The 23,711-nt window shown below is 29.0% G+C and overlaps 3 protein-coding genes across 32 annotated transcripts in view; 2 read left to right on the top strand and 1 right to left on the bottom strand.

Moving 5' to 3' along the window:
* LOC126837084 (histidine-rich glycoprotein-like) overlaps nt 1-22,827 on the bottom strand; it is a 33,788-nt gene extending 10,961 nt beyond the window's left edge. The window contains exons 1-18 of one of the 28 annotated variants that reach the window (XM_050570850.1): nt 22,673-22,827; nt 22,295-22,433; nt 21,759-21,881; nt 21,347-21,436; nt 20,429-20,436; nt 19,634-19,757; nt 19,224-19,313; nt 19,016-19,138; nt 18,408-18,509; nt 18,200-18,322; nt 18,054-18,122; nt 17,318-17,422; nt 16,720-16,815; nt 16,522-16,647; nt 16,370-16,444; nt 15,945-16,079; nt 15,523-15,612; nt 15,077-15,193 (exon numbers count right to left, since the gene is read on the bottom strand). In XM_050570850.1, the coding sequence (XP_050426807.1) occupies nt 15,085-15,193; nt 15,523-15,612; nt 15,945-16,079; nt 16,370-16,444; nt 16,522-16,647; nt 16,720-16,815; nt 17,318-17,422; nt 18,054-18,122; nt 18,200-18,322; nt 18,408-18,509; nt 19,016-19,138; nt 19,224-19,313; nt 19,634-19,757; nt 20,429-20,436; nt 21,347-21,436; nt 21,759-21,881; nt 22,295-22,433; nt 22,673-22,730 (1,785 nt within the window). In that variant the 5' untranslated portion in view covers nt 22,731-22,827 and the 3' untranslated portion in view covers nt 15,077-15,084. Of the gene's footprint in view, nt 1-14,973; nt 15,194-15,522; nt 15,613-15,944; nt 16,080-16,369; nt 16,445-16,521; nt 16,648-16,719; nt 16,816-17,317; nt 17,423-18,053; nt 18,123-18,199; nt 18,323-18,407; nt 18,510-19,015; nt 19,140-19,223; nt 19,314-19,633; nt 19,758-20,313; nt 20,438-21,138; nt 21,262-21,346; nt 21,437-21,758; nt 21,882-22,294; nt 22,434-22,672 lie in introns of those variants that run through there. The other 27 variants (XM_050570848.1, XM_050570849.1, XM_050570847.1 and 24 more) reach the window with 27 other exon arrangements.
* LOC126837085 (UPF0692 protein CG33108) lies at nt 334-2,388 on the top strand. The gene is made up of 5 exons (XM_050570878.1): nt 334-621; nt 951-1,079; nt 1,146-1,406; nt 1,491-1,779; nt 2,181-2,388. The coding sequence occupies exons 1-5, from the start codon at nt 614-616 to the stop codon at nt 2,199-2,201; spliced, it is 708 nt and encodes a 235-aa protein (XP_050426835.1). The 5' UTR covers nt 334-613; the 3' UTR covers nt 2,202-2,388.
* LOC126837083 (dynamin-like 120 kDa protein, mitochondrial) lies at nt 3,847-11,923 on the top strand. Of its 3 annotated transcripts, none has more exons than XM_050570845.1 (20): nt 3,847-4,161; nt 5,059-5,331; nt 5,407-5,539; nt 5,832-5,936; nt 6,320-6,391; nt 6,495-6,631; nt 6,732-6,895; nt 6,953-7,091; nt 7,176-7,301; nt 8,565-8,795; nt 8,871-9,016; nt 9,151-9,312; nt 9,390-9,589; nt 9,673-9,887; nt 9,949-10,068; nt 10,905-11,042; nt 11,109-11,312; nt 11,387-11,480; nt 11,547-11,657; nt 11,751-11,923. In XM_050570845.1, exons 2-20 carry the CDS (start codon nt 5,071-5,073, stop codon nt 11,813-11,815), a joined length of 2,823 nt encoding a protein of 940 aa, XP_050426802.1. In that variant the 5' UTR covers nt 3,847-4,161; nt 5,059-5,070; the 3' UTR covers nt 11,816-11,923. The 3 variants fall into 3 exon arrangements, with proteins under 3 accessions (XP_050426802.1, XP_050426801.1, XP_050426803.1); XM_050570844.1 differs by having other exon boundaries at nt 3,847-4,222; XM_050570846.1 differs by lacking the exon at nt 5,832-5,936 and having other exon boundaries at nt 3,848-4,222.
* Nucleotides 22,828-23,711: the final 884 nt, after the last annotated feature.

Genomic DNA, 23,711 nt, shown 5'->3' with positions numbered 1-23,711 from the left:
AAAAGATGTTGAATAAAATTCATAGTAATGCCAAATTGTTTAATTAAAATACTTATTTTTTTTAACCATATTGATCGCCGTGGTTTTTTTTTTTTTTTGTTGGAAGTAAATTGAAACAATATTAATTACCAAAAAATAAGGTTCAACAAAACTTGAGTCAGTATTTTCTAAGGTAAGACCTATCTAACATCCCCTAATCTATGTTAAAACCAATCAGATCAAGAACTTTATAATCGTGATTGAGATTCATTAATAATATGTGATAACATCATCGTTGATAATTGATAACAAATTGATTACCAACACAAATCTCCTGATATTAGATAACCTTCGCAGAGGTTTTTATACAATTTGGTAAATTATAGTATAATTATTTCTCACAAATTATTACTTTTTAAACTAGTTTTTTTTAAAAATAAACTGCTTTAGATCAACGATGCTGAACGTCAGTTGATACTTATGTTACTTTTAGTTTATCACATAACATTATTTATGCCTGTAATTGAAGCCAGCCTTTCATTTAAGCTAGGCATAAACTACTTAGTTAATCCTAGAGAAAAATTGAAACATTAAAATTAATTTTCAGAGAGAGCCTTGAAATTTAAGTACTCAAATGTCATGGTATGTAAATTGATATTAATTTTTTTAATTTATCTTTAGTTTTTTTTTTACAGTAAGCATTTTTTATGTCGCTTACTTAAATTTCTATAATTTCTTGACATTTGATCATTTTAAAATAAATTTAATTAGGTATTGATTTTATAATATACAGATAAGCTAATTGTAGGAAAGCGATGTACCAGCATACCTACATTTTCCCTAATTGAATGAACGTTATATGCTGTCACTTTTAACAATAAGGCTTATCTGTATTATGAAAAATCAATAATTATACACATTTTCAAGTACGCAAGTGTTTCGATGTAACATAAATATATAATTATAATTAGGTTCACTGCTGCGGAAGAGGCGCTTGCCGAAATAAAAAAGACTTGGCGTACGTATTATCCTTGTCATCAAACCCGACTAGTGGAATGTCGAATAACTCCTTTGAAAGCCATGAAACAAATTGGGCCTACGTGAGTGTATATATTATAATAGTTAACACATGTTTATAGTTCAGTTTTTTAATAAATGCATTGTAGGTGTGGATTGGTTGCGTTATGTATGGCTGAACCTTTAATGGATTTGAACGAATCTCAAACAACTATCGATTTGATGTACAAGGAAGCTAAAAAACGAGGTTTCACTAAACTAGGTGAAATGTTTTTCATGTCATATATGTACGAAATGGCCGATTTGTTTTTAGCAGATACATACACAATTTGCCATGTCAATCAATCAATGTCTAAAGACACATCCCTTGTTAAAAAATTGCTAAAAGAAGATTGCTTACTAATTGTTTGGTATTTACTTTTAAAATAAATTTTGTTTGTTATTAATACTATGTGTGTGTTACTATTATGCACTATATTGTATTTAATATTTAGTTATGATGATGATAAGAACATGATGCCGACTGTCAATCAAGGTCATACTGCCCATTGGGCAATTATTTGTGGAATAATTGGTGAAGACCATGTAATAGCTAGACATGGGAAGAAATCGAAATATGGCATTTGGTCTTTAGCAGATTTAGCTGCGAGTAACGATGGCTTAATAGAAGTCAAACATGCATTGGCGTTCGATTCAGACCAATACGTAATACCCGAAAATGGTGACTTACAAAAAACGCTTGCTTCACAGTTTATGGTTTTAAAACCTAAAACAACTCCCAAAGTAATTAAAGATTAGCCAAACATTATATTTTATTTTACATAAAAAGTGGTTTTTACCAACACATAATAGTTTTATAATTTTTTCCATATAAGATGATCAATACTATAGAAAAATTAATTAATTTAGCCTTTTTCACAAAAACTCTAATTTTACATATTTTATAATTGATATAAACAAAAATACTTTTTTAAAGTTAATTTATAATACATTTGCTTCTTATTTTTCAATATAATAAAATGATAGTTTCCTATTATTAATGATTTAGTGTTGTTTTCTAATGTCATTAAAAATGTTTAACTTAATAAACTTCATTTATCATTACCAATTATAGTTTTGACTTTAATTATAGTTCAACTGTCAATGGTATTATTTATATAAATTATTTAAAATATTTTTTTCAGGTCGTTCGTGCTATGTTTTGATCTGATATCGATGACTTCATATATTACACTATTTAAAAATGGACCAATTTGAAATCTGAGCAACGAATATTTACAAAAACATATTTCTAGTCAAAATTATAGTTATTAAATTGAAGTTTTATGAAAATTATTTATAATATTATAAAAACATAATTAATAATTATTATACATATAGTATTTTTTATTATTTTTTTTTTTGATTTTTTTTTTTTGGATTGGCGATTTCTATTACAATTCAAAGTGTGCTGAAGTATTTAAGTTTTAACAAGATGGCTTCATGTTGCTGTTTTTAATAATTATTTTAAACTAATTATCCAGGGATAAACTACCTACAATAAAATAAACTTCACCCCAATTGCAATAACACAGAGTCGACTGATCTTTATTCTTTTTATATAATACTAATAATAATGTTGAACTCCACTCAACCCGTGCTCTAAAAAAGTTTTATGGAACCAAACGTAGTAGCTAGTAATAATAAATAAATGGATTATTTGTTTACACATATCAAGCCGGTCACAAATGCTGGAGCTGTAGTATTTATAATTATGGCAACCCTAGAACCCATAACAGGTAGATGCCCTTATGATAGGAGATTAGTTAAAACACTTAAATACCTAAAAATGATTAAATGCAAATCAAATATTTTTTTATTTTTCCTCTTTTCTCATGAAAATCATTGGATAAAGTATTATTAAAAATTAAAGATATTAAATACCTTTCACTAAGTAAATTTGGTTTTGCACAGTCATTAAATTTGTAGAAAGAAAATGCAATTTAAATTTTTATCGATAAAATAGTTTTTTTAAACAAAAAAAATTGTATTGTATGTTGAAAAAGGTTTAGCCTAATAACTATTTTATCCGTTTATAAATTGATATCTAAACTATAATACTTATTTCAGTTAGAACTTAAGATAAATATTTGTGTTTAAAAACTAAAAGTAAAATGTGCCAATGACATAAAATTATATATTGTATTATATTTATAACAATACTTTAAAAAAAAAACTAAATCTATAGAATTCGACTGACTAAAAATTATCTTTGCAATATTACCGATTAAAATATGTGTAATTTCTTTAACTGGGTATACCTATTGGCTAGTATTATAAGATTTAACAAGGGAGATAATATAAATATTACGTACTTTACGATGATTTAATATCTATTTTATATTATGAGATGACGTAAGATTAATGGGGTAACTTTAATTTTTGCATGTTACGAGTCATGACATTGATTCTTGTAGACTCTAACTGACACAATATGTTACGATCGTCGATATTTAGTCAGTCGTGAGCGCTGAAGATGACAACATTGTTGCCGAAATACATATATAATTTTTATGGTTAAGGGTTTTTATTATTATTTTTAATATGTTACGATTTCATTTACAGCTGAATGTATTACATGTAACAGCAATACTTGATGAAACGGTTTTCATTGAAACCGGATGTCATATTGACATATTTGACAGGATTTAAGATTTTCAATTCATGTTCATTGTTAAAAACTTACACGCATTTGCCGCCAAAAAAGCAAACGGGTAAACTAATTTACACCTTATCTTTTTTATTATCATTATAAAGTTGTTATCAAAACGGACCTTTGGAGAATATTATATTTTTATTTCTTATTGAAAAATGTTTATTCTTTTCACTCGTTCTTTGTAATTTAAAGTAACTAAATATCGTTTATATTTTTTTTATTGCATTTGTACAAAGTCGTTTAACCTTGATGATGACCGAGTCGAATCAATAACGTCTGTTAGCGTTATCATTTGAGCTGTTATCATTTTTACGCCACCCTAATCGCACAGTCGCCGACTTGGAATCTCGAACTGACATTTTTTCACAACCGCACATCTGTGTACTAACAGATAGTTAGTTTGCTAACAATTCGCTGATGAGGAAGTCTCCACTAATTGTAACAAGCATTTAAACGCCGGTCAAGTACAGGTGCGTTTAGTTTTATAGTTAGAACATCAGGTCCGGTATCTTCATTCAATCTTACCATACAGTGAGTGTTGTCAGTTAATGTTACAATCAAGTTAATTCCGTCCGGTTGCAACAATTGAAAAACACCGTTGTATTCATATTACGAAATTAATTTAATTTTGTTCATATTAACAGCTTAGTACGACTTGAATTCCTTCATCGCTACCACTACTATATATTCCTCGGTCTCTGAACTTTATTTGGAACTTTGATCACCGAGTCTCTACATGTTGTCCGAGTGTCATAGTTTTATATCAATGCGTTATAAACAAATTTTAACATAAGTTTACCTATTCAAATTTGAATAAATTATATTTTCCTAACTGCCTAACTCTGATAATGCACTGAAAAAATCTAATATTTATTGAAATTAGGTCTATATGTAATAGTTTGAACAAATGTGTAACTGTTTAATAGAGAAGTAGTAAATAAACCGAATATACATTTTTTGGCATAAACTCACTTTACCCGATACCAATTTTGTTGAGTCTTTTTGTTGCCATATAGTGCTTTTTTACACTGATTACGAATCTGAAGTCAGAATTAGGAAGACTCTTCTAGTTCAAAAGTTATAGCTACTTGAACTTTGAAGTTTCCTCATAAAACAGTAGGCGACGGACACCGCAGTTGTCTTGCAAAAGGATATTCTTAAAGTTATAGTTACTCGAACCTTTGAACTAGAAGAGTCCGCCAATTTCTGACTTCAGATTTTTAATCAGCAAATAACAAAAATTGGCTGGCATTGCAAAACTATTTTTTTATGCAGTTTACATATACCTTTTTTTGTTTATTGTCATTAATAAAAAAATAAATAATTTTTTGTCTTTATGCAACTTTTTTATTGTAAAATGTTTTCAGGTTAATTTTGAAATGGAGATGTTAGCTTGCAGGCGTCCTGTTCTTGTATGTTTGTTGAAAAACCGTAAATTAATAAAAAAATGTTCCTCACACGGCCAACACAGACACATGAGTTATATTATTCAACGCCGAATGTTGAACAATCCACTGTTCAGAATCCAAAATCCAAAATTGTCTAGAAATTTTATGATGTTGCGTGTTATAAATCACCTACTAAAGTTGCGATATTTAGTAACGGGTAGCGTAGTTGGTGGTGGTGTATTCGCCTCCAAAGTACGTAATATACATTTTTGAATTTTAAAAATTAGTAGCCTATTGAATATAAATATGAAAATGTATTTCTTTCAGAAATACCAAGAATGGAAAGATTCATTACCAGATTTAAGTTGGCTAGAAGATTTACTACCCAACAACGACCAAGTGAATATCATCCAAAATTCGTTGAAGTCAATATTAGATTCAGTGAAGAGTTTTGAATTCGGTAGGACGCTAAAATTAATTATATTTTATAGTGGAAGAACTTAAATATGTTAAAACAAGATATTTGTTGATCACTAGGGATGGGACTATCTTAGTATTTTGTATTTTATTAAACTTGAAACATTCTTTTTTTTCTTCATTTAACTACAATATTTTACATGGCCAAAGTATATGTATTTAAAATGTATGATAAAGAATGTTCTACATACGTTTTATCATAACTCATAAGTATATCGAAATAATCCCATCCTTTGTGTCTACACTAAACCAAAAGTTAATTTTGTGTGTTATAGATTCAACAGAATCTAATAACAAATTGGGACGATTTAAAGGCTGGCTTGAGTATCACATTGATGAGGCGTTTAAAGCTGCTGAGGTTTCTGATTTCGATGTTCAATGTGAGTTTTCATATGAGTATCAAATGAAAATTAAACTTTTTTTGTACGCTAATTGGCATGTAGTTATGATTATAATTTTTTTTAAATCCCTTTATTTTTTTTTTATTGATTTACAATATTTAGTTTTATTTTACATTTTAAGTTCTTCCATTCACTTTTCCTTAAATATCCTCGCTTAAGTTTTTTTTAATTTAATTTACCTATGAGTTGTATAACCTATGAAAAATGTATTGTATTTTAAATTTTATTAGTATTCTTATATTTAATTATTTAAATAGGTTTTTTATTATTCTTTATTAACTACAATTGAATAGTATCTTTTAAAATAATAATTATAAAATTGAAACTTTTTATTAGTTATTTAAACATTTTAATAATTACAGCTGAACACTTGACACCCATTGTAGTTGAAGCTGCAACACCAAAATCATCACAAGAATCCACAAAAAAATTAGGTTGGTTTCTTTAGATTAATAAAAATAAACCAATATTACTAGCATATGAAACATATTTTTCAATAATGACATTGTACAACTTTGATCTTTTAAATTGTTTAAGATTTGATGCAGCAAGAGATTATAGAAGTTCAATTGAAGTATCAAAAAGAGTTAGAACGTTTAGAAAAAGAAAATAAAGAATTACGTAAACAGTTATTGCTAAAAAACAGTCATAAAATGAACATGAGGAAAGTCAAAGTAATCAAGGCAAAATTATATATTATATGTTATAAAACTACATATTACATATTTTAATGTTATTAACATCAATACTGTTAATCATAATTTCTTTATTTAGAAATCACTAATTGATATGTACTCCGAGTTATTGGACGAATTGATTGACTATGATTCGAGTTATCAAACGCAAGATCACTTGCCTAGAGTAATCGTAATTGGCGATCAGAGCTCTGGTAAAACATCTGTTTTGGAAATGATTGCCCAAGCGAGGATCTTCCCCAGGTAATCTTTCTAACTATTAGTAAAAAATGTATGGGTTGTAATATATTTTTTTTACAGAGGAGCTGGAGAAATGATGACCAGAGCACCAGTCAAAGTGACCCTTAGCGAAGGTCCCTACCACGTAGCTCAGTTTAAAGACAGCGCTAGAGAATTTGATCTGTCCAAAGAGTCTGAGTTAGCCGAATTGAGAAAAGAAGTAAGTACACTGAAAATCATATTATATTTTGTGAATTTAATTTTCGATACAATATATTAATCGTTATCGACCAAATGTGTGTAGGTCGAGTTAAGAATGAAAAATAGTGTTAGTCGCGGCAATTCTGTTAGTAACGAAGTTATTTCTATGACAGTACGCGGCCCAGGACTTCAGCGTATGGTTCTTGTGGATTTACCCGGCATCATTAGTGTAAGTAGTATATAACAGTGGTGAGCAACCTTTTTTGATTCACGATCCTCAAATGAGGCGACCCCCCTTCCTAACAAAATTACATAAGTGTATAATATATACTTACTTAATGTATGCAATAATTGTATTCGTATAAATTAAATTGTTAATTAAAAAATTACTGAAATTATTATAATTATAATCAACATTTTAATAATTTTGAAATTATAAAATTACATGATTTAATGAGAGACTTGTGCTTGAATTGTAGTCATGAATAATTCTAAGTTGGGTTTTATATTTGAGACTGCTACTCTTTAATCTGCTTCGACATCCAATCTGGAGCGAAATTTGTTTTTTATTATCGTTAGTGTTGAAAATGCTGTTTCGCATAAATAAGTTGAAGCAAAAGGAAGTAAAATCGATATGGCTTGTTTTGATAATTCTGGATATTCAGATTTGATAGAAATCCAAAATGTATCACATGCATTCTTGAAATCTGATACGTAGATTTTCATCTGATGACGTCTGATGAAGTCCATGAGTTCTATGCTTATTTTTAAATTTCCTAATTATAACGTTTTTATGAACTCATTTTATTTCATTGATATTAAAAAAAATGGATTTCTTATCCACTCTAGATTTTGTTCTAAAAAATCTTCAAACCGTTTATTAATGTTTGTAAACTTATTAGATGAGGAGTTACAATTTCTTTTATCTTATTATATCCATATTATTATCACTGAGGAATTATGATAAACATGAAAACATTTCAAATTTGTCATCGGCAATATAATTTTTCCACAGAAGTTTTTTCTTTGGTTTTGTCAGAAAGAAAGAAAATATTAGTATTTTTCCCTTGAAGACTGAAATTTAGACAATTTAGTTTATCAAATTTATCAGCAAGATAACCTAGAATCGCAAGCCATTGCTCATCTAAAAAGTGTTCCGCAAGTGTATTATTACGTTCCAGAAGAAAAATGTGTGCATTCAAAGAGGCGTGATAATACTTTACCACTAGACAACCCCCTTACTTCAGTATGAAGAAGTAATTTTTCATGGTCAGAACCTATTTCATTGCAAAGTGTGGTAAAAAGTGGAATTTAATGACTGATTTTATAAAATGTATTACACATTTGCATATGATTCGCAATGCATAATTGATACTATTTTTATAGCGGCTGGCAAGTTGAGAGGTTCCCCAATAGAATGTGGTTTTTATATACTATGTATAACATAAGACTTGTTTTTACGTAAATGACATAAAATATTTTTTATTTTTAGAGTGTCACTCAAGGGATGGCTCCCGACACACGGGAATGTATTCGTCAGATGTCAATGTCTTACATGTCCAATCCCAACGCTATTATACTTTGTATACAAGACGGATCCGTCGACGCTGAAAGAAGTAATGTAACAGACTTGGTATCACAAGTCGATCAGCAAGGACGCCGTACCATATTGGTATTGACTAAAGTAGATATGGCAGAAAAAAATATGACAAACGCTGACAGGGTACGGGTGCATTTTTGTTTCAGTAATTTATGGTATTATTATGTTGTCAAATAATATTGTGTGTGTGTTTGACAGATAAATAAAATTCTCAGTGGTAGTTTGTTTCCGATGAAAGCGTTGGGTTATTTTGCCGTCGTTACTGGTAGAGGCAATCAAGAAGACAGTATTGAAAGTATTAAAGAGTATGAAGAAAAGTTCTTCAGAAATTCCAAGCTGTTCAGGTATTTTATTTATTATCTTCGTTGTTGTCAAGATGAGACGGTGTTAGTTTAAAATGATTGAGCGTTAATTCTTAATGTTTAATATTTATATTTTATTGATAATAATAAATAAACTTTTGTTGTTTTGTCTACAGAGAGTCTGTTGGTATTACTTCGCAGCTCACAACTCGTAACTTGAGCATGGCTGTCTCTGATTGTTTTTGGAAAATGGTTCGTGAAACGGTTGAACAGCAGGCAGATTCATTCAAAGCCACTAGATACAATTTAGAAACAGAATGGAAAAATAATTTTCCCAGGTATTAAAATAATTGTACTTGAGAGAGTTTTATGGATTTTTCAAACATTTTTTTGTTGTATATTATCATATCACCAGATACTTGGAGTTGGACAGAGATGAGTTGTTTGAAAAAGCTCGCGGGGAAGTGTTGAACGAAGTTGTGAATCTTAGCTTGGTGTCGGTCAAAGACTGGGAAGAAAAGCTAAGTACTGAACTGTGGAATAGCATTTCACACTATATTATGGAAAATGTTTATTTACCGGCAGCATATTCAGCGCATCAAACAAACAGCACTGGTAATTTGTCTCCAAATTCCACATTGGGAAATATGTCTGTAATTGAACTATTGATATTCATTTTTTAATTTTCTTTTATTCAGCCAGTTTCAATACAATGGTGGACATCAAGTTGAAACAGTGGGCAGAAGAAATGTTACCACGAAAGTCTATAAACATCGGATGGACTGTATTGAAAAATATGTTTAAAGTGATGTTCGAAGAAAACCAAAAAGTCCAGGCCACTGACGAGATTTTGGAAACGCTGAAAATGGCAGTCATTGATGAGGCTTTGACTAGACACTCTTGGGAAGATAAGGTTTATTGTTTTATTCGCTTTGATGTTCCAAAACTAAGAATTTATTCAAATTTGGTATTAGGCATTGGAAATGTTACGAGTCATACAGTTAAATGCCCTGGAAGATCGATGTATAAAAGACAAACACAACTGGGAAGAAGCTTCCCAACTTCTAATCGACAGTCTTGAACAAAATTTTAAAGTAATTATTCAGTAGTTTAATCAGGGTTCAGTTTACTGTTAATTATGTGTTATATACTTAAAATAGCTCACAAATGTTAAATGTAACGAGCAATATAAAATGATTTTTCCATTAAATTTTTACACATATGTTATGTATTTTAACATTATTAAAAAAACGTTTCTCTAAACTTTTTCATTAAAAAGTTTTTTAATTATCATTTATTCGTATTTCAATTAGTTTTGAAGATAATCAGGCAAAATTAATCTAACTAATATTCTGAAATTTCGCATTTCTCATGAAGCTTCATCATACATTCCTTTTTACCGGTTTGACACATTTTGATTTTAAGGCTAATTTTTATTTTAAAAATTTTTTTTAGCTTTGTTTATTTATCTTGTTTTCAACAATGTTTAGCAGTACACAATGTCTAACACAAGTATAATAAATTATACTAATATTGCTAAAAAATCAACTGGATCGGTTAAAATAGAGCTGCCCTAGTGGCATAATTTTATGGGTTGGGTAAGGTTTTTAACAAACTATTATGCTGTGTATGATTTAAGCTAGACTAACTGTAAATAATATATATGTGGAATATTTTATTGTAATTTATATTGACCTCCCTGAAATGATTTTTATTTTGGATTGAGTCTAATCGCTTATTAGATTTTTTAAATTAGATTGGGTCAATTAGTTAATTGTTGTTTTTGAATCGGACTAGGTCATACTGGCTTAAAATAACTTTTAGTAGGGTTATGTTTTTGAATATTCAAATGTTAAATTAACAAATTTACACAACTACACTAACAAATGTTCTGATCATTATTAAAAGATTAATTAATTTTGTCATTTAGTCGACTGAAGATTCTCTACGAGAAATGGTCGGACCATCTAATTTTGAAAAATGGTTTTACTGGCAAAGCTCATCCAATGAACAAACCAAGAGAAATTACATTAAATACGAGTTGGAAAAATTGTTACACTCAAATCCAGTAATACATTTTATTTTAATGTAGTTATTGTTATAAAACTACTAGATTTGAATTGTTTTTTTTTAGACTCACAGCAATTTGTTGAGCAAAGACGAACAGATCACCATTTGTAATAATTTGAAACATAGGTTTAAACCGCCGTGCGAACAAGATGACATTTGGCAGACATGGTATTTAGTGTACAGGCGTCACTATTTCAAAAGAGCTTTAGAAAATGCACATAATATGAAAAGGCAGTTTTATCATTATCAAGAATCCAATGGTCCCCAAGTATGTGGCTATTTCTCAAACAGAGTAATTTGACAAAGGTGATGCGCAACATTGTTTTTTTCAATTATTTTCAGAGTGAATACTATGAAATAGAAATGTTCTGGAGGATAACACGTATGATCAAAGTAACTGCCAGTGTGTTGCGACAACAGATCACCAATAGAGAAGGTATATTTTAAATAGATTTTTTTTGTTTATTTTAGTATATTGTTTAATTTCTTAACGTCTTTAAAGTGAGACGATTGCATCGAGAAATCAAAGAAGTTTTGGAAGATTACAGTCAGAATACAGATATTAAATGTAAGCTGTTGACCGGCCGTCGTGTAACCCTAGTCGAAGAACTTAGTAAGTATTGTTGAGCGCTGACATATTTGGCCATGGAACAGTTGTTTTGACCGTATACTTAGAATAATATAAAAAATAATTTTTGTTATTTAGATAAAGTCAAGCAAATCCAAGAAAAATTAGAAGAATTTATTCAAGCATTAAATAAAGAAAAATAATCATCGACTTTTAGAATTATTATATTTATTGTATTTATCTATTTAGGCATTTCCTTTGCACTTATGTTTCTTTTTCTTCTATTATTTGATTAAATATGTGTTACAATATGTCAACTAGTTATTATTGTTCAAGCAAAAACCCAAACACGTTAGAAATGTGATCTGTTACTATAATTTAAAAAAAGCTATTTGAATTCTACCATTTGTAAAAAAATATAGTTAAAAGGTAGTCTAATTAGTTACTTATAATTTAAATTAAAACATTTGTGACCGAATTTAATGATAGGTCAAACATAATATGTAATTTATTGTACTGATTGACTACCAAAATAAAAAAAAATTGATTTTTTATCTGCTATACCTACTACCCTGTAATATTGACTTTTTTATGTGAAATTTCTAATAAAAAATACATTTTTAAAAAATATTAGTTTATTACATTTTAAGACGGCGTTCCAGCTCAATTTACAACTGAGCGTTGAAATGAATTATAGTTTGCCCATCAACATCTACTAAAGTAATAATCATAATTATAATCTAATCTGAATTATTTTAAAAACGTCAAAGAAAAAATGTTGAAGAAAAAAAACTAAAAATGATTAAATAAATCTAAGTCTAGCTAAGTTTTTTAATAATTGCATGTATATTATAGTTAACAACTACCTTCTTACAATTACCTAATTAGAGTAAAAGGAATATTGTATTAAACATGTTAGGCCAGCAATGATAAACAAAAGGGCGTTTGATAAAAGCGATGGAAGTGTGGAGTAACTAAGTTGGACAAAATAATGAATGAGTGCAAAAGTTGGCGAGTAAGGCCCAACAGCATGAAAATAAGTGAGAATAGAGTGAGATAGCTTGGGAATGTTGTAAGTAGAATACCTAGTAAAACGGGTAAGTAGATAAAAGTAAAGAAGAAGCGTGTAAATGTGTTATAAACAAAGACACAGGAACTTGTGGAGCGAATAAAGGATCGGTGACGGTAAGGCATTTGTGAAATAAGATAGTTGTTAAGCAGACGTTTTCAGAAACATTAATTTTCTTTTGGTATGAGAATCATGACAACGCGTGTATAATTAATAATAATAATATAAATAATAATGTGATTGTCAAGTAACTATAATAACTTAAGTTTAACTTATATAGTCTAGTTGTAACTAAATTGTTGAAAATTCGGTATTAAATAAAAATGTACTGTTTGTTTTGCGGCCAAATTGCGACACCAAAATATGATAGGTATGCTTATTGTACACTGTAAGGACGCTTAACGGTACCAGGAGCTTATGCTCGACGTTGGCGCTTAGTCCGAGGGACGCCGTTCGATTGATGAATTCCTGGTATTTTTGCTGGCTTTAGCCTTTCGGTTTTGGACGCCGTAAACGGTTGCGACGGCGAATGTTCATCCACTACAAACAACAAAATTATATCATTCGTTTATGCGCTAAAAATTATCGAAATATTTTATAACAACTAAATAAAATAATAATTGTTATAATGATCGTTATTTACGGATATAAATTCCAATTGAACAAATATACATTTATAATATCGCGTCACCGCTATCGGACACAAGTAAAGTACTTAGACAATATTAATTAAAAATCTAGTAATCTCGATGTTACATTACAAAACATTTTTTTAATACTGATGAACTTTTAAGATACGTTAATTAATATACAAGTATATAGTAGGGCGTCCCTAATTATTTTCGAAATTATATGCTCCCAATGTTTAAACTGTTCTAGATGATGCAATAAAGGCCCTACACTGTTCTAGCTTAATATTTATCCGTGCTTGCATGGTGGTGAAGTTTTCCATTCAATAACAACTACAAAATTATTTACCGTACTAATTAATAAAAAAAAACTTCATTATTTTCGAGATTTAAATTTTTTTTTTAAAAGTATGGAGTCGCTTTTCCATTGTTAGGCGCTTGCGTTTAATATATAGGTACTATCAAGTATCGACGACAAATTCCTAGGTTAGTTTAAAACTTACTCAACTTTGTTACTTAAACTTGATAGCGCTTAATATCAACCAATTTATTGCGTTGTGCAAAAATTCAATGTAAAACGTGTACTTAATTGAATGTTTTAATCAATCCGTGCACCCTTCAGACTTTTCTTTGATATATGCACGTTTTGTTAAAAATAATACTACATGTTTATATCCGTCCCTCAGAGCAAAAGTATATTAAGTCAAATAATATACATTAATTCAGCTTAGTGTCCAGTGGTTTATCTATATACCGTTTAACGCTTTCGATTACCTACTTCAAAAGTTATAAAGTCAAAATGCAGGCGGTCGACTAAAGGTAAGGTGATCGTTCATCGCCATAGATAAAATAAGATGTCTACACTTACCGTTAAGTAAGTTGTTTTATAGACATCATTGTTTTATTTTACTGAGATTACGAAATGAGTAATTATATTAACTAACATCTTAGCTATGTGCACTTAATAATTTTCGATTTTTAAATTATTTTCCTTCGTGTTTTTTTTTTTAAATGATAACATCTGAACATTCCTAAAATTGTCTTTTGAGTTTAAAAAACAATTTCTTTTTACATTTTAAATCACATACCTGACTACTGAAGCCTTTTTATTATATTAAAAATTCTAGTGTTTAAAACCGTTTAGTTAACGAACAGTGAACAACCTAACAATTTGTTTTTTTTGTCTGTACTAGAGTGGTGTTATTATACGTGATTTTATGAAATTATAATATGTTGCTCCGAAAAGTTGAATTTGTTCTATAACACATTTTCTTTTGTATGTTAACCATTTTGCATATCTTATTATGTAAAATGTATAATATACTAATTTACAGTTGGTGTAGTTTATTGAGTTTGCTGACTTACATGATTACTTCTTTCGTACTCGTTGAACTTAGGTAAGTATAAATGTACTTCCAAAGGTCATTAAGATTTCTTATGAAATTATCATTTATATTTGCAAAGCCATAACATTTTTCTTGTTTAATATTATAAAGGAGATGACTCAGATTATTAGCCCTTATGAGTGTTATTATCTAATTTGTTTCTTTTAACACACAACTTGGCCTTTACAGTTTTTTTAGTTGTAACGTTGACTATTTTTAATGTTGGGTTTTCTAAAACTTTATTTTTATTGGTCCAAAATAAAACACTAAAAACTACATTTTAAATGAATATATAGTTTTAGTTTATTAAGTGGTTAAAAACAAATGTACATGGTAATTTATTATTAACATAATATTATTAGTAACCATCTTTAAAACTCGGATCACGTTCATTCCCAGTCATTTGATTTATGAGCCAAGGATCCGTGATGTCCAACTAGTCCTTCGTGGCGATAATTTTCTATGACTTTGTGAGTATTGGCTCCTTCATAGACATGGCTATAGTGGATAAACATATAATTATAATATGTATAATATTATTTAATATTAAAAAAAATATATATTATTTAACAATTTTAACATTTATGTGTACCTATTGTATCTTGGATTATGGTCTTAATCAAAATAATAGTATATATTGGTCTACTAACACTTCTTCAGAACTACTTTCATAAAAACCACAATGGTAGATACAATAAATTCATATCAGTGCATTTAAAAGTACCATTTGTTATCATAGACAAACTAAAATGCGTTGTATACACAATAGTAGAATTATGTATTATAAAAATGAATCATAAATCTTCACAGTTTAAGTAGTTACTAACCCGTTGGAATATACAGGAATATGTGCTTCAGAACTTCCGCTTCCGTAATTTTGATCACCACGAACTCCATTAAAACCATGAGTACTGTAGCTAGAATAGACAATCGTCATTACAATTTCCTGCTTAGGCATTTTTTATAAATCACCATAATTTTGATGCTACGTTATATTAAATAGATAATTGTGTTTTTTTTAGTTGAGTTAAAAGTATTTTATTAAATTAGTTGAATTGGAAAAAAAAATGTTTTAATAAAAAGAAGTGTTCATTTCAAAGCGTTCGCGAGGTAGCTATGACTGAAATGAGAAAAAAATAGTTGATGTATAATACGCACTAAAATGCAGTTCGATTGAAAATCATTATAATTGCAATTATATAATTTATACATATAAATATCTTTTATGAAATCTAATATAACGTCTTACGGAATATCACCATCCCGACGTTCCTCTGGCGATCCTTTTTTTATAATTGTTACTTCTCCACTGGGTATTATTAATGTTTTCTCTGTTTCATCACTTTCTGATCCACTATAATCGCCATCGGTTTGGCCGTATTGGCTAAACATATATTTATAATAATATGTAGGTATAATATTATTATAATGATCTACTAAAACACTACTCTAACTTTGGTCTACTCTATTATATTGCTTTGTTAAAATGTCTTCTGACTTTCGTAAAATGCAGTTAGATTGCTAAAATTATATAAATGTCCTTTTTCTTGAATCTATTATAAGTCTAACGAAAATTGGGATACATTAATTGATGTGTGTGTGGGAATTAAACGTGTTAACTTTAAATGGAATCATAATGATTAAACTTTAAAGTTTGAGTATTTAAATGTATACCCATTGTAACTATGATCTGGTCTGGGTCCCAGTAGTCCATCATGATAATGTGATCTTTGATGAGGTCCATGCGGTCTAAAATCATTGTAATTACATAGTTATATAGTTTATACATATAAATATTTACTATGAAATCCAATATAATATCTTACAGAATATTACTATCATGCAGTTCGTCTGATGATTCTTTTTTTATAATTGTTATATCTCCACTGGGTACTATTATTGTTTCATTACTTTCTGATCCACTATAATCGCCATCGGTTTGGCCGTGTTGGCTAAACATATATTTACAATATTATGTAAGTATCAAAAACTGAAAAATGTACGATTTAAGAATTTAAAAGTACCAATGCTCATCATGAAGATGGTCGTGATCATGATGTTCCTTGACTGCAACTCCTTCAAAAAAATGTGGTCCAGTATGGTCGCTATAGTTGAGGTTACTAAACATATATTGATAATATGTACAATATTATTATAATGTTCTACTAAAACTCTACTCTAACTTTGCTCTAAAATATTATATTGCTTTGCTAAAACGTCTTCTTCTGACATTCGCGGTCCAGTTTTCACGTTATGACCTTTGGACGTTGTAGCTAGAACCATTATAATGTACAGTGGTAGCAATAGATAGAATCTTTGCAAGTACCGAATAATTCAATAGTAAATGAATTAATAAATATATAACTATATCGAATGGTATAAGAGACATTACAATTGCATAGGGTATACGATGACGACAAACTTTGTTATTATCTTTGTTCTTACATAATTGTATAACCTAATGAATTATGGAGATAACTACCACATATAAAATAAATTCTAAAAGATACAGCTATCTCAGAAGTAAACACATCGACGTGTGCTGTATAGACTATAGACAATAGTAGAGTGTGTATTATAAAAAAAAACTTAAAACTTCACAGTTATAGCAGTTACACTTACTCGTTGGAATATACAGGAATACGTGCTTCACCATATTCTTCAGAACTGTGTCTTTCGGGATATAAATCATTACGCACTTCAAAGTTACCAAAATTATGGCCGTAGCTAGAATAGACAATCATCATTACAATTATCAGTTTAAACATATTTTATAAATTATATTATATAACCACTGAAATTAGAGTTTAAATACAACCGAAAATGTTGTCGCTACATCATATTAAAGAGTTAATTGGTTTTGACTTTTGTTTTAGTTAAAGTAAGAGTAAAGATAAATGGTGATTTTTATTTTAAAACTAAATTTGATTTACATTGTTTTTCCAATACTAACTGTTCATACGAAGTACTGTATTAAAAATCACCAATATGTCATTAGGGATGCCCTCTTCGATCAAGTTGCTTTGACTAGTGTCGAAGTATACTTTTAAAATAACGCGCATTATTAACTTTATAGTTTTGTTCTTAAAAAAAAAAAATGCTGTTAATAAAAAAAGTGTTTATCTTAAATCGATCCCAAGGTAGGTGTGATTGAAATGAGAAGAAAGTTTTTTATGTATACCACGCACTAAAATGCGGTTAGATTGCTAAGTTTTAAAAATGTCCTTTTTCTAGACTATTTTATAAATATTACAAAAATTGGGATACATAAATTGAAGTATGTGCGGAAATTAAACGTGTTAATTTCAAATGGAATCATAATGATTAATCTTAAAAGTTTGAGTATTTAAATATGTACTCATTGTATTTATCAGGCCTGTTTCCTAGTCCATCATGATAATGTGATCTTTGATGAAGTCCATGCGGTCTAAAATCATTGTAATTACATAGTTATATAGTTTATACATATAAATATGTATTATAATATCCAATATAATGTCTTACGAAATATCTCTATCTTGCAGTTCTTCTGATGATTCTTTTTTTATAATCGTTATATCTCCACTGGGTACTATTAATGTTTCGTCACTTGCTGATCCACTATAGTGGTCGTTTTGGCCGTGTTGGCTAAACATATATTTATAATATATATAATATTATGTAAGTATCAAAAACTGAAAAATGAACAGTTTAAAATTTTAAATGTACCTACCAATGCTCATTATGAATATGGTCGTGATCATGATGTTCCTTGACTGCAACTCCTTCAAAAATGTGTGGTCCATTATGGTCATTAAAGTTGAGGTTGCTAAGCCTATATTTATAATATGTATAATATTATTATAATGATCTACTAAAACTCTACTCTAACTTTGCTCTACTATATTATATTGCTAAAACGTCTTCTGACCTTTGTGGTTTAGTATATACGTAATGGCCTTTGGACTTTGTGGCTAGAATCATTTAACTTACAGTCGTAGCAATAGATAGGATCTATGCAAGTAGCGAATAATTCAATAGTAAATTAATTAATAAATATATAACTACATCAAATGATATAAGATACATTACAATTGCATAGGGTATACGATTACGACGAACTTCATTATGATCGTCGTTTCTTACATAATTACACAATTTTATAACCTAATGAATTATGGAGATAACTACCACGTATAAAATAAATTCTAACTATTTAAATACTAAATATATTAACCTATAAGTGTATATACATCGAATGGTGTATATCAATCATTATAATTAATATTACATAGTTTATACATATAAATATGTATTATGATATCCAATATAATGTCTTACGAAATATCTCTATCTTGCAGTTCTTCTGATGATTCTTTTTTTATAATCGTTATATCTCCACTGGGTACTATTAATGTTTCGTCACTTGCTGATCCACTATGGTGGTCGTTTTGGCCGTGTTGGCTAAACATATATTCGTAATATGTATAATATTATGTAAGTATCAAAAACTGAAAAATGTACAATTTGAAAATTTAAAAGTACCTACCAATGCTCGTTATGAATATGGTCGTGATCATGATGTTCCTTGACAGCAAATTCTTCAAAAATGTGTGGTCCATTATGGTCGCTGTGATGGCTAAACATATATTTATAACATGTACAATATTATTATAATGATCTACTAAAACTCTACTCTAACTTTGGTCTACTATATTATATTGCTTTGCTAAAACGTCTTCTGACCTTTGTGGTTTAGTATATACGTAAAATGGCCTTTAGACATTGGGACTAGAATCATTTAATTTACAGTGGTAGCAATAGTTATAAACTATTTAAATAGTAAATATATTAACCTATAAGTGTAAATACATCGAATGTGTATATCAATCGTTATAATTAATATTACATAGTTTATACATATAAATATGTATTATTATATCCAATATAATGTCTTACGAAATATCTCTATCTTGCAGTTCTTCTGATGATTCTTTTTTTATAATCGTTATATCTCCACTGGGTACTATTAATGTTTCGTCACTTGCTGATCCACTATGGTGGTCGTTTTGGCCGTGTTGGCTAAACATATATTTATAATATATATAATATTATGTAAGTATCAAAAACTGAAAAATGTACAATTTGAAAATTTAAAAGTACCTACCAATGCTCGTTATGAATATGGTCGTGATCATGATGCTCCTTGACTGCAAATCCTTCAAAAATGTGTGGTCCATTATGGTCGCTGTGAGGTGGCTAAGCCTATATTTATAATATGTACAATATTATTATAATGATCTACTAAAACTCTACTCTAACTTTGGTCTACTATATTATATTGCCTCTTCGCCGGGTAAAACGATGGCCTTGGCTGGGCAGCCTTTCGTGGTCGTGCTAGTAGGTCATGCAGGCGTAACAATGGCCTCGTTAGAACATTCTGCGGACGTACGACGACTCATTTGACGCGCACTTTACACCCGTAGGTAGCAACTCCACGTTATAACTAACTATTTAAATAGTAAATATATTAACCTATAAGTGTAAATACATCGAATGGTGTATATCAATCGTTATGATTAATATTACATAGTTTATACATATAAATATGTATTATGATATCCAATATAATGTCTTACGAAATATCTCTATCTTGCAGTTCTTCTGATGATTCTTTTTTTATAATCGTTATATCTCCACTGGGTACTATTAATGTTTCGTCACTTGCTGATCCACTATGGTGGTCGTTTTGGCCGTGTTGGCTAAACATATATTTATAATATATATAATATTATGTAAGTATCAAAAACTGAAAAATGTACAATTTGAAAATTTAAAAGTACCTACCAATGCTCGTTATGAATATGGTCGTGATCATGATGCTCCTTGACTGCAAATCCTTCAAAAATGTGTGGTCCATTATGGTCGCTAAAGTTGAGGTTGGCTAAGCATATATTTATAATATGTAGAATATTATTATAATGATCTACTAAAACTCTACTCTAACTATTGGTCTACTATATTATATTGCTTTGATAAAACGTCTTCTGACCTTTGTGGTTTAGTATATACGTAAAATGGCCTTTGGACTTTGTGGCTAGAATCATTTAACTTAGAGTCGTAGCAATAGATAGGATCTATGCAAGTAGCGAATAATTCAATAGTAAATTAATTAATAAATATATAACTACATCAAATGATATAAGATACATTACAATTGCATAGGGTATACGATTACGACGAACTTCATTATGATCGTCGTTTCTTACATAATTACACAATTTTATAACCTAATGAATTATGGAGATAACTACCACGTATAAAATAAATTCTAACTATTTAAATAGTAAATATATTAACCTATAAGTGTATATACATCGAATGGTGTATATCAATCGTTATGATTAATATTACATAGTTTATACATATAAATATGTATTATGATATCCAATATAATGTCTTACGAAATATCTCTATCTTGCAGTTCTTCTGATGATTCTTTTTTTATAATCGTTATATCTCCACTGGGTACTATTAATGTTTCGTCACTTGCTGATCCACTATGGTGGTCGTTTTGGCCGTGTTGGCTAAACATATATTTATAATATATATAATATTATGTAAGTATCAAAAAGTGAAAAATGTACAATTTGAAAATTTAAAAGTACCTACCAATGCTCATTATGAATATGGTCGTGACCATGATGTTCCTTGACTGCAAATTCTTCAAAAATTTGTGGTCCATTATGGTCGCTGTGTTGGCTAAACATATATTTATAATATGTAGAATATATATTATAATGATCTACTAAAACTTTACTCTAATATTGGTCTACTATATGATATTGCTTTGATAAAACGTCTTCTGACCTTTGTGGTTTAGTATATACGTAAAATGGCCTTTGGACTTTAGGGCTAGAATCATTTAATTTATAGTGGTAGCAATAGTTATGAACTATTTAAATGGTAAATATAATAACCTATAAGTGTAAATACATCAAATGGTTTATATCAATCGTTATAATTAATATTACATAGTTTATACATATAAATACGTATTATGATATCCAATATAATATCTTACGAAATATCTCTATCATGCAGTTCTTCTGATGATTCTTTTTTTATAATTGTTATATCTCCACTGGGTACTATTAATGTTTCGTCACTTGCTGATCCGCTATGGTGGTCGTTGTGGCCGTGTTGGCTAAACATATATTTATAATATGTACAATATTATTATAATGATCTACTAAAACTCTACTCTAACTTTGGTCTACTCTATTATATTGCTTTGCTAAAACGTCTTCTGACATTCCGATCCAGTTTACAAGTTATGGTCTTTGCGGATGTTGTGGCTAGAAACATTTTAATTTTCAGTGGTAGCAATAGATAAGAACTTTGTAACCGAATTAGGATTAGGGTCTGAGATTCCGACAAACTCCGTTATGATTGTCGTTTCTTAAATTAAACAATTTATAACTTAATGGAATATATGGAGATAACTACCGCATATATAATATATGTTCAAAAGAAACAGCTATCTCAGAAGTAAACAAACCTATGTGTGATTTATACATAATAGTAGAGCATGTATTATAAATCAGTATAATGTCTTACGGAATTTCTTTAGTTAGCAGTTTTCCTGACGGTGCATGCGTTATAACTGTTGCTTCACTGGGTTCTTTGCTATCTTTACTTCTGGTAAACATATGTTTTAAGGTTTCTACGATACCTCCTTCTTCCTGTTTAGCCGCATCTAGTACAAGAAAACAAACAAGCTTATAATACTTAAAAAATTAAGATAAATAAAATAAGATAAGTTTATTTTAGCTTCGATGCGGAGCTGAGAGGCTATTGGTTTTTAATTACGAAGACACGGGATTGTGCAGAAGCGATAGAGAAAAATTGAATCCATAACCAGACCCCTATCGAAATAAAGGAATGGTAGAGCTGAAGGGGCAAAACAAATTGTAAATACTCCTCAATAAGACATACCTGAGTGTATTGTTAAAGCAATAACAATACAACAGAACATACAAATGAAACGCTGCATCGTAGTTTTTTTTTGTAATTAGTACAACTTTTGACAAACGAACAATGACGTTGAAAACTTCAGTATTAAACGAATGAAATAAAAGTATAAGAAGTCTTCAGACATCACTTGTATTTATATGGATTATTGCTTGTAAATAAAGTACTTAAAAACAAGATATATCTGTGTTTACTGTTTTCTCATGACGTTAAACGCACAGACGCGGAACACAAACCAATAAGTTTTTTTCATTTTTTTTTAATATTTACACTAAGTTTAAAATGTGTATGCAAAATGAAAAATAAACAAATAAATGTGTGAATTGTAGTTTGTTGAAAAACAACAACTCGATTAATATATTTATGAGAATTTAATAGTTTTCAATATGCAAATCGATTGGAAGTTAAGTTGCATTTATTCCAAATATTTTGTTGTAATTTTAATTTTTATATTATTATGTAAACTAATGTGCTAAAATTTACATGAATCATTTTTTTTCTGCTTCATATCCGTTTTAGAGTTTTTTCAGAAATACCTTATATCATACATTTTTATGATCCAACATTTTAGGTCATAAATGCTTTTTAAAATTGAATTTAAAGTTTGTTTTTTGTGAATTTTAATCCTTGCCCTGTAATAAAAAATAACTTGACAGTGCCAAAACTGTACCTGAAACTATTTTAGTAAAGCCAATCTTATTAGTTAAGCTTAAAAATTGAATATAGTTTAAGAGGACGTCACACACCCGTTATTTTCTTCAAAAAACCCGCCTAGCGCGAATTAATTTTACAAAGGCTGTAACCAAATCTAAGAAACTAAATTTTCACATATTATAGACAACAACATTGTTTATGCTCTACTATGGCCTTTTTTTTAAATATTTCAACGATTTAATGAATAATTAATTAATTAAGAAAGGACTTTTTTTACTTTTAAAAATGATATATACTTTACTCCTTAAAAATAGCCGGTGTGGCGTCCTCTTAACAGTAATACAATTGT

This window comes from Adelges cooleyi, unplaced genomic scaffold (genome assembly GCF_023614345.1).
Source record: "Adelges cooleyi isolate 19-005CV unplaced genomic scaffold, UGA_ACOO_1.1 ACOO_flye_CR_arks_rails_tigmint_CR_PRNA_247, whole genome shotgun sequence".
NCBI classification, from domain to species: domain Eukaryota; kingdom Metazoa; phylum Arthropoda; class Insecta; order Hemiptera; family Adelgidae; genus Adelges; species Adelges cooleyi.
Note: the sequence above shows the minus strand (reverse complement) of the source record. Positions and strands in the feature narration are given on the sequence as shown.

What these genes read in the sequence shown, in the direction of transcription:
- LOC126837085 (XM_050570878.1), top strand. An exon ending in ATGAAACAAATTGGGCCTAC is followed by an intron (nt 1,080 to 1,145) that starts GTGAGTGTATAT and finishes AATGCATTGTAG; the next exon opens with GTGTGGATTGGTTGCGTTAT. An exon ending in AACCTAAAACAACTCCCAAA is followed by an intron (nt 1,780 to 2,180) that starts GTAATTAAAGAT and finishes TATTTTTTTCAG; the next exon opens with GTCGTTCGTGCTATGTTTTG.
- LOC126837083 (XM_050570845.1), top strand. Translation starts at nt 5,071, where the DNA reads ATGGAGATGTTAGCTTGCAGGCGTCCTGTTCTTGTATGTTTGTTGAAA. An exon ending in AGAAATTCCAAGCTGTTCAG is followed by an intron (nt 9,017 to 9,150) that starts GTATTTTATTTA and finishes TTTTGTCTACAG; the next exon opens with AGAGTCTGTTGGTATTACTT. An exon ending in GACACTCTTGGGAAGATAAG is followed by an intron (nt 9,888 to 9,948) that starts GTTTATTGTTTT and finishes ATTTGGTATTAG; the next exon opens with GCATTGGAAATGTTACGAGT.